The sequence below is a fragment of the Carettochelys insculpta genome, chromosome 4 (assembly GCF_033958435.1).
Source record: "Carettochelys insculpta isolate YL-2023 chromosome 4, ASM3395843v1, whole genome shotgun sequence".
NCBI classification, from domain to species: Eukaryota; Metazoa; Chordata; order Testudines; family Carettochelyidae; genus Carettochelys; species Carettochelys insculpta.
The window spans coordinates 75,485,798-75,498,287 of NC_134140.1; the positions used below are offsets into that span (position 1 = coordinate 75,485,798).

Here is a 12,490-nt window from a genome sequence, read left to right on the forward strand (position 1 = left end):
CATGCCCAATGGGATAACAGCCAAGGGGAAGTGTCCAGTCACAGGGGCATCATTGCATGGACGGCAAGTGTGCTGTATGTACCCTGGTTGTCCTGGGGGCTCCCAGACATGTGTGCAGTTTGCAGCACAGTCCACAAGGTGGGCGACTCCTTGGTGGTATGTCTGGGGTGTGGCCATCACCAATGTGGCTGGTTTGCTGCCAGCAGTGGTAGGTGCAGGCACAGCGGGCTCTTGCAGCACCCCATGGGTCTGGCAGAAGTCCAGTGCCCATGCCCAGGTGCTGCCTGCTGGGTCCAGGTGAGACATACTGTCTTGGACATGGTTGTATGTGCTGGGACCACAGTGTTGGGTCCCACTGGCGCTAGCCTGGTGAGGCTCATGGCATGTCCCATCTGTGCCCACACCCCATCTCCTGGGGTGTGTGACCTGTGGAACACTCACAAGAGAGTCCCTGAAAGAGGTGCAGAGAGTCTCTGGACGTCACCTGGCTGGAGGGGAGAGTCCCTGACCCTGGACGTCACCTGGCTGGAGGGGCCTGAGTCCAGCCTAATGATGTGTCCCCCGTCTGGACTCAGGGTTGATCTCAGGCTCCAGCTGTGCCCCCCACACCCCCAGGATCCCCGGCTGCTTCTGCTCCAGTGCTAGTGGAGGGTACTGTGCTGCTGCTGTGCTGCGGGCACCATCCTCGCCCCCCAGGAGATGGCGCAGCTCTGCGTAGAAAGGCAGATGGCCATCCCTGCCCTTGACCTGCACCACGTGTCTCATGCCTGGATGTACCCCTGCAGGTTGGCCAGGGTTGCGGTGAGGTGAGCACACCCCAAGGTATTGTGCCTTTTTGCTGCATGGTTCAGCAGTATGGCCTCCTCAGCCCAGAGGACCAGGAGGTCTTGGAGCTCTAGCCTGAACCAGGATGGAGCCTGTTTCTTTGATCCCTGGGTTGGGTCCAGGGACCCCTCAGGCAGGTTGTGCAAGGACACAGGGGGGGTATCTTGTGGCCTTGACCATCATTCCTGCGTCTCAGGGAACAACTCTGAGGGCGTGCAGCTGACAGCATGTGGTTCTGTTGCTTGCATGCTCTCAGCTTCCTTCCACAGGGCTTGCAGGGCTCCCTGCAGCTTTAAGAGCAGCTGGAGGCAGAGAGCATAGAGTTGTGGTTGCTGTGGATAGGGCCTCCCCCTGGCCAGCTGGCCAGTGCCATGGAAGATTGTTCTGTTGCCAAAAGACTCCCCTCACCCCGAGCATCCACTTGGCTTTTTTACCAACAGAATCTGTCAACAAGGGCATTCTACCTCATGGGAGAGAGGCAGAAGGTTGTTGACAAAAATGGTGAGTTCTGTCAACATTATGTCAACAGAACGTATTTTTGGTGTGGATGGTCCATGACAAACCTCTCCAGTATTGACATAGCCTAATTAGGAAAATGATTGCAAATTAGAATTTAACTTAATCCTTCCCTTCATCTATAATGATTGCGAATAACATAAAAGACATTATCTAAATTATTATTATGGCGATAGCAAGTGTCATACATTGTTCTGTATGAGTAAGTCTCTATGTAGTTAGTTAATGCAAACAGAAACAGTAGATTCCCTATTGTTATTCTATACCTAGATTATAATTGTGTAGTCCATTTCATCTAAATATGACTATTTTAGTCAATTTGAGATAAGCAAACTCCATAAATAATGCAGAAAAAAGTCCATACTCCTCCTCTGCCTGTCCATAGTAAGTGTAAATAGTCCAGGTATCTGACCTCTTCTTCAAACGTGAGATGTATGATAATTTTCTTTAAGGCATGGAAGCATCTTCATTAGTAACTGATTGAATTATTTCAGTAAAACTCACTTGCATAATTATTACCTTAGCATGTGGTTGGCATTTAAAGTTAAAATATTGAATTTTCACTGTTTAAGTATTGTGATTTTTTTGCTCAAATTAGCATCAAATTCTCTGGAATCTTGTGTCTAAATGAGAACTTGATGCTTTCCACGTGAATGTTTCCTATATAACAATGTTAATAGTATTATATGTTAGCTCAGCTGTGCAAATGGGGAAACATAAAAGCTACAGCCACACTTGCATTGAAAATCAAAAAACCTGGCTTGCTTTTGAAACCGCACAGAGTGTCTACACACATAAGGTGCTCTTTCCAAATTAAATTGGAGGAACGTGGGGCAGCTTTCAATTTTGCTCTTCCATTCCTGTTTTAGGAAGAAGGTCCCCTTTTGAAATACTCTTCTGAAAGAGAACATGTGCTCCACCTTCTGTTCTTTTGAAAGAGGAGTCCTCCACTGTGGAGACACCCTGCCCTGCTGCAGCGGGGGTCTGTGGTATATGTGTCTGGCCATGCTTAAAGCCCTATGGTCCCGGAAAGCCCTTTGCAGAAAGCTGAGAACGTGCTTGCAGCAGCTCAAGCATGAGCTCCAGCAGCACATCTCAAGGGCAGCCCCCCACAAAAGAGCAATGGTCAGCAGCCAGTCTCCAGAGGAGCCCAACACCTCCAAGTCAGCCCATCTCAGGGTTCGCAGGACTCCGGTCAGCTCCCAAAGAAAAGGGTGCCGTCATGGACAGCCAGAGGTTGAGATGGTGGGCCAACGACACAGAAGGAGCCCATCAGCTCATGGAGATTGCTGAGCAGTGCCTCCAAATGGACTGTGGCCAGTACATCTGGCAGGGGGAGGCATGGGCAGACCTGGTGGGGCACCTCAGGGAAGTCACTGAAGTTCTGAGGGAGCACACTGGGCTCCTCAGACAAATCCTGTCTCCCTGCCACACCTGCTCCCAACCATACCCCCCCCACCACACACCCTCCCAAGCAGGTCCCCTCCTCTCCCCCTGAAGACCACCCTGCAGAGTCTGATGACACCAGACCACCCTGCCTCCCCATGCTGCCTGCCCCTTCACAGCCTCGCTGTGGGCCCCATAACAGAGGTGCAAGGGTTACATGGGACCAACAGGGCTCACAGCCATCCACCCCTACCACGGAGTAGCACACCTGTTCCCCCTCCTGGTTAAGTTCCTCCAATGCTCCCATAATATTCCTTCTTCCCACCTCAAGGTTAAGGTCCCGAATTCCTCCCATCCCAGTTGAGGTTTCCCCCGGCCACTACTAGTGAAGTCACACCCCCTTCCAAGGGCGGATGTGGGTGTATGGTGGGGGGATGGTGATGGTTGTATGCCTGGAGGGGCCACATGGGTTGACTGCCAGTGAGGGTCACTTTGGCTCATGGACAAAAATCTCCTAAAGAGCAGCCCGAATGCAGATCCTGTCCCATTGGACCTGTTGGCTTGGGGCATAGACTGGCTGTTTGAGGCTAGGACCCTATTCCGCTACCCACCATGGGGGCAACACCTCAACCTTGCCCTTGACTGTGTTATGGGGGACATTCCGTAGCCCTGCTTTCTGGCATGTTAGGAGGCACCACCATCAGCCCTTCAGGTGCCTGAAAGCCCGCTTCACCACATTTTGGGCCCAGGTGAGGTGAATATTAAATGCCCCCTGGGAGGGGTCAGGATGGCCAGGGTACGGCCACATCAGCCGGGGTAGCAGGACGTAGGCAGCATGTGCTACCATACAGAAGGGCATGGTCACATTCCCAACCCTGATCTCCATGTAGCAGCAGAGCCCACAATTGCAGAACACAATGGCATGCGTCCATCCCGCCAAGCCCACATACATGTCCGTGAAACAGACCTTGCTGTCCATCAGCACCTGGAGCACTTCCAAGTGGTAGCCTTTTCTATTGATGTATGTTCCAACACTGTGTTTTGAGAGCATGGATGGGAATGTGCATCCTCTCCAAGGCATCAAAGCAGTTTGGGAAGCCCAGAGCTGTGAATTCTGGGACAGCTGCATCCACATCCCCCACAAGGATAATCCTGTATGAAAGCATCACATTATTAGCATGCACAGCCTGCATGGGAGGAAAGGCAGGTGGTCTCATGATGGCTTCAGGGGGTATTCCCAGTCACCATCCCTTATGCCCCTGCCCCTGCCTCATGGTGTTTCCCACGCAGATCTTTTGAAAGAGTGCCTGTGGCTGTGGCTACGTCTACACGTGCACGCTACATCGAAATAGCTTATTTCGATGTAGCGACATCAAAATAGGCTATTTCGATGAATAACATCTACATGTCCTCCAGGGCTGGCAACGTCGACGTTCAACTTCGACGTTGGGCAGCACCACATCGAAATAGGTGCTGCGAGGGAACGTCTACACGCCAAAGTAGCACACATCGAAATAAGGGTGCCAGGAACAGCTGCAGACAGGGTCACAGGGCGGACTCAACAGCAAGCTGCTCCCTTAAAGGGCCCCTCCCAGACACAGTTGCACTAAACAACACAAGATCCACAGAACCGACAACTGGTTGCAGACCCTGTGCATGCAGCATGGATCCCCAGCTGCAGCAGCAGTAGCCAGAAGCCCTGGGCTAAGGGCTGCTGCGCACGGTGACCATAGAGCCCCGCAGGGGCTGGAGAGAGAGCGTCTCTCAACCCCTCAGCTGATGGCCGCCATGGCGGACCCCGCTATTTCGATGTTGCGGGACGTGGATCGTCTACACGTGCCCTACTTCGACGTTCAACTTCGAAGTAGGGCGCTATTCCCATCCCCTCATGGGGTTAGCGACTTCGACGTCTCGCCGCCTAACGTCGATTTCAACTTTGAAATAGCGCCCGTTACGGCTACATGTGTTGGGCGCTATTTCGAAGTTGGTGCCGCTACTTTGAAGTAGCGTGCACATGTAGATGCGGCCTGTGTGGGCACTCCCTTTCAAAACAGCTGACCCATCTTTCAAAAAAGCAGATTGTGGGCTCAATCTGCTTTTTGTGTGTGGATGCTTTCTTTCAAAAGACAATCTTTCAAATGGGATCAAATGGAGTCTTTCAAATGTTCACATTTTGAAAGAAAGCTTTAGTTTAGACATAGCTAAAATCTGCTTGTCCAGCTACATCAGGAAGAAGGCTTTGGTTTCTTTAGTTAATCTTATTCTTTTTTTTCCAAAACTAGACAAATCCTAAACAACTTGCCCAGGGTCACCTAGGTTGTTTGTGTCAGAAACAGGAATTGACCTGAGATCTCCTGAGCTTCAGTACACTGCCTTAACCACAAAGTATCTTTCCTGTTAGACCAAATCCTTTGTAAAATTGATGTCTTAGGCTCTAGCCCCTTTGGTCAAGGACTATAGTAAGACTTGTGAGGCAGGATCTCCATGTATTGTCCAGCTTTGAGAAACCAAGAACTTGTAAGAAACTATGGCTACGAGTACACAGAGATGTGCTGCCAGCAGCCTGATGCAAAGGAGGGCTCTCAAAAACGGAAATGGCCACTCATAGTGGCATGGCTAATTTGCATACTCCCTTGGGATCACCCTGCTGGCAGAGGCTGCTGTTGGCAGAAAACACGCCATGGAGACAGGGTTCTGTTGGTGAAAACCACCTTTGTTGGCAGCCCCTTATCCCTGGAAAAAATCGGGGAGAGCCCTCCTTTGCACCATACTGCTGGCAGCATGGTTCCATGTAGACATAACCAATAAGTATTGGAAGTGATTGTTATTTAAGTCTTTGTATGAATTCCACTTGTGGTGGACAGTTAGACTCTTTTGACCATTAGTGTATATGGCTATGGCTGTGCCTGTCTTGTTCTTTATGCCACTCTCCTTTAAGGCCTTGAGGCAGAGTAGCCAACTCATTTTAATTTTCTCCTTTGACAGAATAACTGGCCTGGTAGATAGGGAGGACTTTAATAAGCCTTTTGACCCAGTCCCAAATGATAGCAAAATAAGCAAGCCAGAGAAATATGGCCTCAGGGAAATTATGTAAGGTGGCAGCACAACAGATTGATAGGCCATATTAAATGAAAAGTTGTCAGCAGTTTGCTGTCAAACTGGAGGACTTATCAAGTGGTGTCCTTCAGGGGTCTGTTGTGAGTCTGCTTTTACTCAATATTTTCATTAACTTAGATAATGGTGTAGACAGCACGTTTATGAAATTTGCAAATGAGCTGGGAGGGGTTACTTACAAGCACTTTGTGTGACAGAATTAGAATTCAAAATGAGCTTCACCAATTTAAGAACTAGTCTGAATCAATAAGATGTAATTCAATAAAGTTCAAATTACTGTACTTAGGAAGGAAATGATAAATGCACAAACACAAAATAGGAAATAACTGATGAGGCAGGAAAATATCAGAAAAGGGCATATGTGTTACCGTGGATCACAAATTGAATATGTGTTCATAAGATCAAGAGATCTTGGAGAGATTGTGGATAGTTCTTGGAAAAGAATCACTCTGGCCACGCCAACACTTGGGCAAAACTTCGAGATGGCAAGGCTAATGGCCAAATCAGAGAATACTAATGAGGTGCTGAAATGAGAATTCAGCACCTCATTAGCGTGCTGCTGGCCACAGTACTTTGAAAATGTCGTGTTTCGCTCGTGCACAGCTCATTTACATGGGGGTCCTTTTCAAAAGGACCCTGCAAATGCTGAAATCCCCTTTTTCCTATTACCGATCCTCTTGGCAATTAGGGCCATGATCTGATAACAGAAGTTTTGTCAAAGGATATCTTACAACAAAGAATTCTGTAATCTAGACATAGCTAAAGAGAAACAGAAGTTAGAAATTATTACAGTGCTTCTATATACATTCACAGTATCCCCATATGTTGAATGTTTCTTGGAGATGTCATTGTGCCATCTCAAAAAAGTATGTATTAGAAAAGGACAGCAAAAGTACTTCCAAATGAGGAGGAAATCAATAGGACTGGAACTTGTCAGCCTAGAAAAGAAGGAGGAGTGGTGTTGTATTTACGAGAGTAATATGATTGCTCAGATCTCCAGTATATGGATGGAGAAAAGCCGGAGAGTCTTTGAGTTAAGTTTAGAGACAAAAGCAGCAGAGGTGACGTTGTGGTTGGTGTCTGCTATAGACCATCAAATCAGGTAGATGAGGCAGACAAGCATTTTTTCAGATAACTAAAATAGGCTTATAAATCACAGGCCCTGGGTCTTATGGGAGACTTAATCACCCAGACATGTTTTGGGACACCAATACAACAGCACACAGACAATCCAGGAAGTTTTTGGAGAATGTTGGGGATAACTTCTTTGTTCTGGTATGGCTATGATCTGAAGAAGTGGGTCTGTCCCATGAAAGCTCATCACCTAATAATTTATTTTGTTAGTCTTTAAAGTGCTACTGGACTGCTTTTTTCTTGGTCCAAGACCAGAAGGAACTGACCGGGGCCATATGCACTTTGACCTGCTGCTCGCAAACAGGGAAGAACTAGTAGGAGAAATAGAAGTGGGTGGCAGCCTGGTTTGCTGGGATCATGAAATTGATTTCAGGATTCTGACAAAAGGAAGAAAGGTGAGCAGTAAAATACATACCCTTGATTTCAGAAGAGCAGACTTTGACTCCCCCAGACAACTGATGGGCAGGATGGGAAAGGAGTTCAGGAGAACTAGCAGTATTATTGAAGGCACAGGAGCAAACAATCCCGAAGTACAATAAGAAAAGGAAATATGGTAGTGTCATGATCATGAGGGTTAGCCAGCAGCCTGGGAGTAAAAGGATTACCCTCCTTAGCCAGGTGGGTTTGGCCTATAGGAATGTAGGTAAGAATTTCAAACTGGGACAAAAGAATTTTTTGGCTCCTCCCTTTTCTGTTCTCTGGTCCTTCTTCTTTTTTCCAGCCATGAGGGAGACAGACTCAGAATATCTCTCTCCAAGAACAGGCCCGCCAATCTTCTGTAAGTAGGGTAAAGTTTAGATAAATCCATCAGGATTTATTGTTTTATGGTTTGAGAAGTGGGATCTGATGTCTGTGCACTTTTTAGAAATGTTCTTTTACTCTCCTTGTAACTAAGTTCTAGGCCCATGGTGGAGACTCCCCATGTGTTTTACTTTGTGACTCTTCCATCCAGTCATGAGGCTTGCAACACGAATATTGTTGTAATAAAAGTTCTCTCTTTTTCTTTTTATTAACCTGGTATTGGTTAATGTTTGTGTCCTGGTTTTTACTTTGGGGCTGAGATTTCCCAAGTAGTCTTTTCCTGGTTTCCTTATTATTACTTGGGTGGTGGCAGTGAATTTTATCCCAAAAATCTAAGGTTTTTTTAGGTTTTTTGGGGGGGAGTTTATACCAAAACCTGGTAGATAAGGTTTTGGAGGTACTTTTGCTGGCCCCCCTTCTGCATTTGTCTTGCTAGAGTGGGGAAGGAGCCACGACACGTAGTCAACCAGCTTGGCTTACCAGGAAAATCCTCAGCGAGCTTAAATTCTAAAAGGATTCATATAAGAAGTGGAAACTTGAACAGTTGACTGTGGAGGAGGAGAATGCAGGGGAGTAATCAGGATGGCAAAAGCACAACTGGAACTACAGCTACCAAGGGATGTGAAGGGCAACAAATAGCATTTCAATAGACATGTCAACTATGAGAGGGAGATCTGGGAGTGTGCGGGGCCATTACTGAATGATGGAGGTAACCTGGTGACAGATGATGTGGGAAAAGCTGAAGTTTTCAATTATTTTTTGACCTCTCTTCACAGACAAGGTGAGCTTTTAGACGACTGCACTAGAGAATGCAGTATGGGAAGGAGATGGGCAGCCCTCAGTGGGGAAAGAATAGGTTAAGGGCTATTTAGAAATGCTAGACATTGGCCGCGTCTACATGTGCACGCTACTTCGAAGTAGCAGCACCAACTTCGAAATAGCGCCCGTCACGGCTACATGTGTTGGGCGCTATTTCGAAGTTGAAATCGACGTTAGGTGGCAAGACGTTGAAGTCACTAACCCCATGAGGGGATGGGAATAGCGCCCTACTTCGAAGTTGAACGTCGAAGTAGGGCACGTGTAGACGATCTGCATCCCGCAACATCGAAATAGAGGGGTCCGCCATGGCGGCCGTCAGCTGAGGGGTTGAGAGACGCTCTCTCTCCAGCCCCTGCGGGGCTCTATGGTCACCGTGTGCAGCAGCCCTTAGCCCAGGGCTTCTGGCTGCTGCTGCTGCAGCTGGGGATCCATGCTGCATGCACAGGGTCTGCAACCAGTTGTCGGCTCTGTGGATCTTGTGTTGTTTAGTGCAACTGTGTCTGGGAGGGGCCCTTTAAGGGAGCAGCTTGCTGTTGAGTCCGCCCTGTGACCCTGTCTGCAGCTGTGCCTGGCACCCTTATTTTGATGTGTGCTACTTTGGTGTGTAGAGGTTCCCTCACAGCGCCTATTTCGATGTGGTGCTGCCCAACGTCAAAGTTGAACGTCAACGTTGCCAGCCCTGGAGGACGTGTAGACGTTATTCATTGAAATAGCCTATTTCGATGTCGCTACATCGAAATAAGCTATTTCGAAGTAGCGTGCACGTGTAGACGTAGCCATAGACAGATCCATGGCTGTGAATTTAATGTATGCAAAGGTATTGAGAGAATTGGCAAATGTCATTGCATAACCTCTGGCCATGATTTTTGAAAACTCATGGAGATCAGGAGAGGTCCTGGGTGACTGGCAAAAGACAAGAATAGTGCCTATCTTTAAAAAAAGGAAAGAAAGACAATCCAGAGAACTATAGACAGGGCAGTCTTACATCAGTCACCAGAAAAATCACAGAGGGGATTCTTAAGGAATCAATTTTGAAGCACTTGTATCAGAAATAGTCAACAAGCCTGATCAATCTGATTAGCTTCTATGATGAGGTAACTAGCTCTGTGGACACGGGGAAGACAATGAATGTGATAAACCTTGTCTTTAGCAAAGCTTTTGATAGTTTCCAACAATATTCTTGCCCATAAGTTAAGGAAGCATGGACTGGATAAATGGGCTGTAAGGCGGATAGAAAACTGGCTAGATGGTTGAGCCCAACAGGTAGTGATCAATGGCTCAATGTGGTTGGCAGTCGGTTTCAAATAGAGTACCCTGGGGATCAGTTCAACATTTTTATTAATGACCTGGATGAGGGGATGAATTGCACCATAAGCAAATTTGTGGATCACACTAAGCTGAGCAGACAGGTAGATATGTTGGAGGATAGAGTTAGGGTCCAGACTGACCTGGATAAATTGGAGGATTGAGCCAAAAGTAATATGATAAAGTTCAACAAGCACAAGTGCAGAGTCCTGAACTTGGGACAGAAGAATCCCAAGCATTGTTACAGGTGGGGGACTGATTGGTTAAGTCAAAGTACGGCAGAAAAGGACCTGGGGATTAAAGTGGATGAGAATCTGTATATCGGTCAACAGTGTGCCCTTGTAGCAAAAAAGGCTAATGGCATATTGGGATGCATTACTAGCAGATCTAGAGAAGTTATCATTTCTCTCTTATCGGCACTGGTGAGGCCGCATCTGGAGTATTGCATCCAGTTCTGGACCCCCCCCCAGTATAGAAAGGATGTGGATACATTGGAGCATGTCCAGCAGAGGTCAGTAAAATGATTAGGGGTCTGGAGCACATGATCTTTGAGGAGATGCTGAGGGATTTGGGCTGATTTAGTTAACAAAAGAGAAAGAGTGAGGGGTGATTTGATAGCAGCCTTCAACTTCCTGAAGAGGCGCTCTAAAGAAGATGGAGAGAGAAACTGTTCTTAGTGGTGACAGATTGCAGAACAAGGAGTAATGGTCTGAAGTTACAGAGGGAGAGGTGTAGGTTGGGTATTAGGAAAAACTACTTTACCAGGAGATTGGTGAAGCACTGGAATGCGTTACCTAGAGAGGTGGTGGAATCTCCAACCCTAGAGGGTTTTAAGCCCAAGCTTGATGAAATCCTGGCTGGGATGACTTATTTAGGGTTGATCCTGGTTAGGGATGGGTCTGGACTCAATGTGAGGTCCCTTCCAGCCCTAGGATTCTCTGAGTCTATTAAATGAGATGTAAAATTGCAACTATCTTCTCACTTCACCCTGAAATGTGGTGGGTAAGCTTGTGATGTTAGAAGAAATTGGGAGGTTATATTGCATTTTGTTGTAAATAGCTTTTGTAGTCACTATACCTAGGACATGAGCATAATGTAGTCTCTGGTCTCTAGAAAGACTTGACAATGAAAGGAATAAAACAGATCTTTTTATATGCAATGTTGTCATAGCTCAAGAAATGGGTGAGGTAATAACTTTTAATGGATTAAACAAGCTGATCCAATAAAAGGTATTAAATCACCAACTTTGTCTCTCTATTAGATCTTATGTCATAGATAATCTTGCTTCTTTTTATCTTCCCACCCCTATTAAAATTTGTATGTGAGGTGGGTAAAAAGGTTGGGCTGATTTATGAGTACTCACAATTGTAATGTCTGGTTTTCAATCCCATCCTGTTATGAATTATATGCTTTTTGTAATACATCATTTTATATCATGTTTACTATCACTGCCACATATATTGCACTCCTTAACGTTCATATGAAAGATATCCTTTCCATAAAATTTTATACTTTAGGTAGTCCAACTCTAAAATGGTCTACAATGAAAGGAATATCAGGATGTTGGACTCTGTTTAGATTGTTAGAAAATATTTAATGGAAGGTCTTATGAGACAGAAAACTGAGCCACTGCCTAGGATTATAAAAGTATGACAAATATGTCTTAATTGAAGACACATTTAAGAAAACCTCCCGCTGATTTGGATTCAGTCCTGATAGAACAGATCCCTCTGGCTCAATACATGTACAGTACAAATGAAAACAACAATGCATCCACATGCCTGTGTCAACCCTATTGGACAGTGTTACAGGTTGAACCGCTTTCATCTGTCACCCTCAGGACCTGACCAGTGCCAGGCAAGATATTTTGCCGGGCCATGGGAGGTCAATATTTTCTAGCACATTACCAACAATTCCATTGCTTACTGGGCTCTTAGAAGACATTTTCAGGTAAATTACAGCTAAATAACAGCACAAAACACTGAGAGCCAGGACTGGTGCCTGGAAACAAACTTTATGGGACCATGAGAAACTTGGCTACACTCATGATAAGTGGTTGGCTGGCTAACTAAAATTACACAGGATTGTGGATGTTGCCAGATGAGAGATTTCCAGAGATTAGAGAGGTTCAGCTTGTAGTAGTAGACGTCAACACTGTCTTCTGTATTTGCATATTTTTTTTATCAAATTAAACAACTTCCTAAAAACTACCTTAAAATATCTTGTGCATTTCCTTTCCAGGGGATAAATGTAAATCCACTGAATACAGAAAAATGAAAAATATGTTGGTGGAGTTACAAAAGCAGAAATACCTTGCACAAACAAAAGAAAACAACACGGAAAATAAAATGGCTTTAAAGAAAATGCTGGTGGATCAACTATTTAAATATTTTGATTCTGATAACAATGGATTTGTCGACAGTAATGAACTCTCTCAGGTAAGGTTTGCATTTTACTTTCATCAGCACTATACCTCTTCAGTTTGCCTGTGGCCAAGATTGCAAAATCTCTAGTGCTATGTACATATTTGGTATAGGGTGTCCTTTGATGCAATCCTTTCCCTTTATTTGATACTTACATGTAGGCTTAT

The 12,490-nt window shown here is 45.9% G+C and overlaps 1 protein-coding gene across 2 annotated transcripts in view; it reads left to right on the forward strand.

Moving 5' to 3' along the window:
- FSTL5 (follistatin like 5) overlaps nt 1-12,490 on the forward strand; it is a 655,002-nt gene that overhangs the window by 320,860 nt on the left and 321,652 nt on the right. For both annotated transcript variants that reach the window (XM_074991879.1, XM_074991878.1), the window contains exon 4: nt 12,142-12,338. In XM_074991879.1, the coding sequence (XP_074847980.1) occupies nt 12,142-12,338 (197 nt within the window). The remainder of the gene's footprint in view (nt 1-12,141; nt 12,339-12,490) is intronic.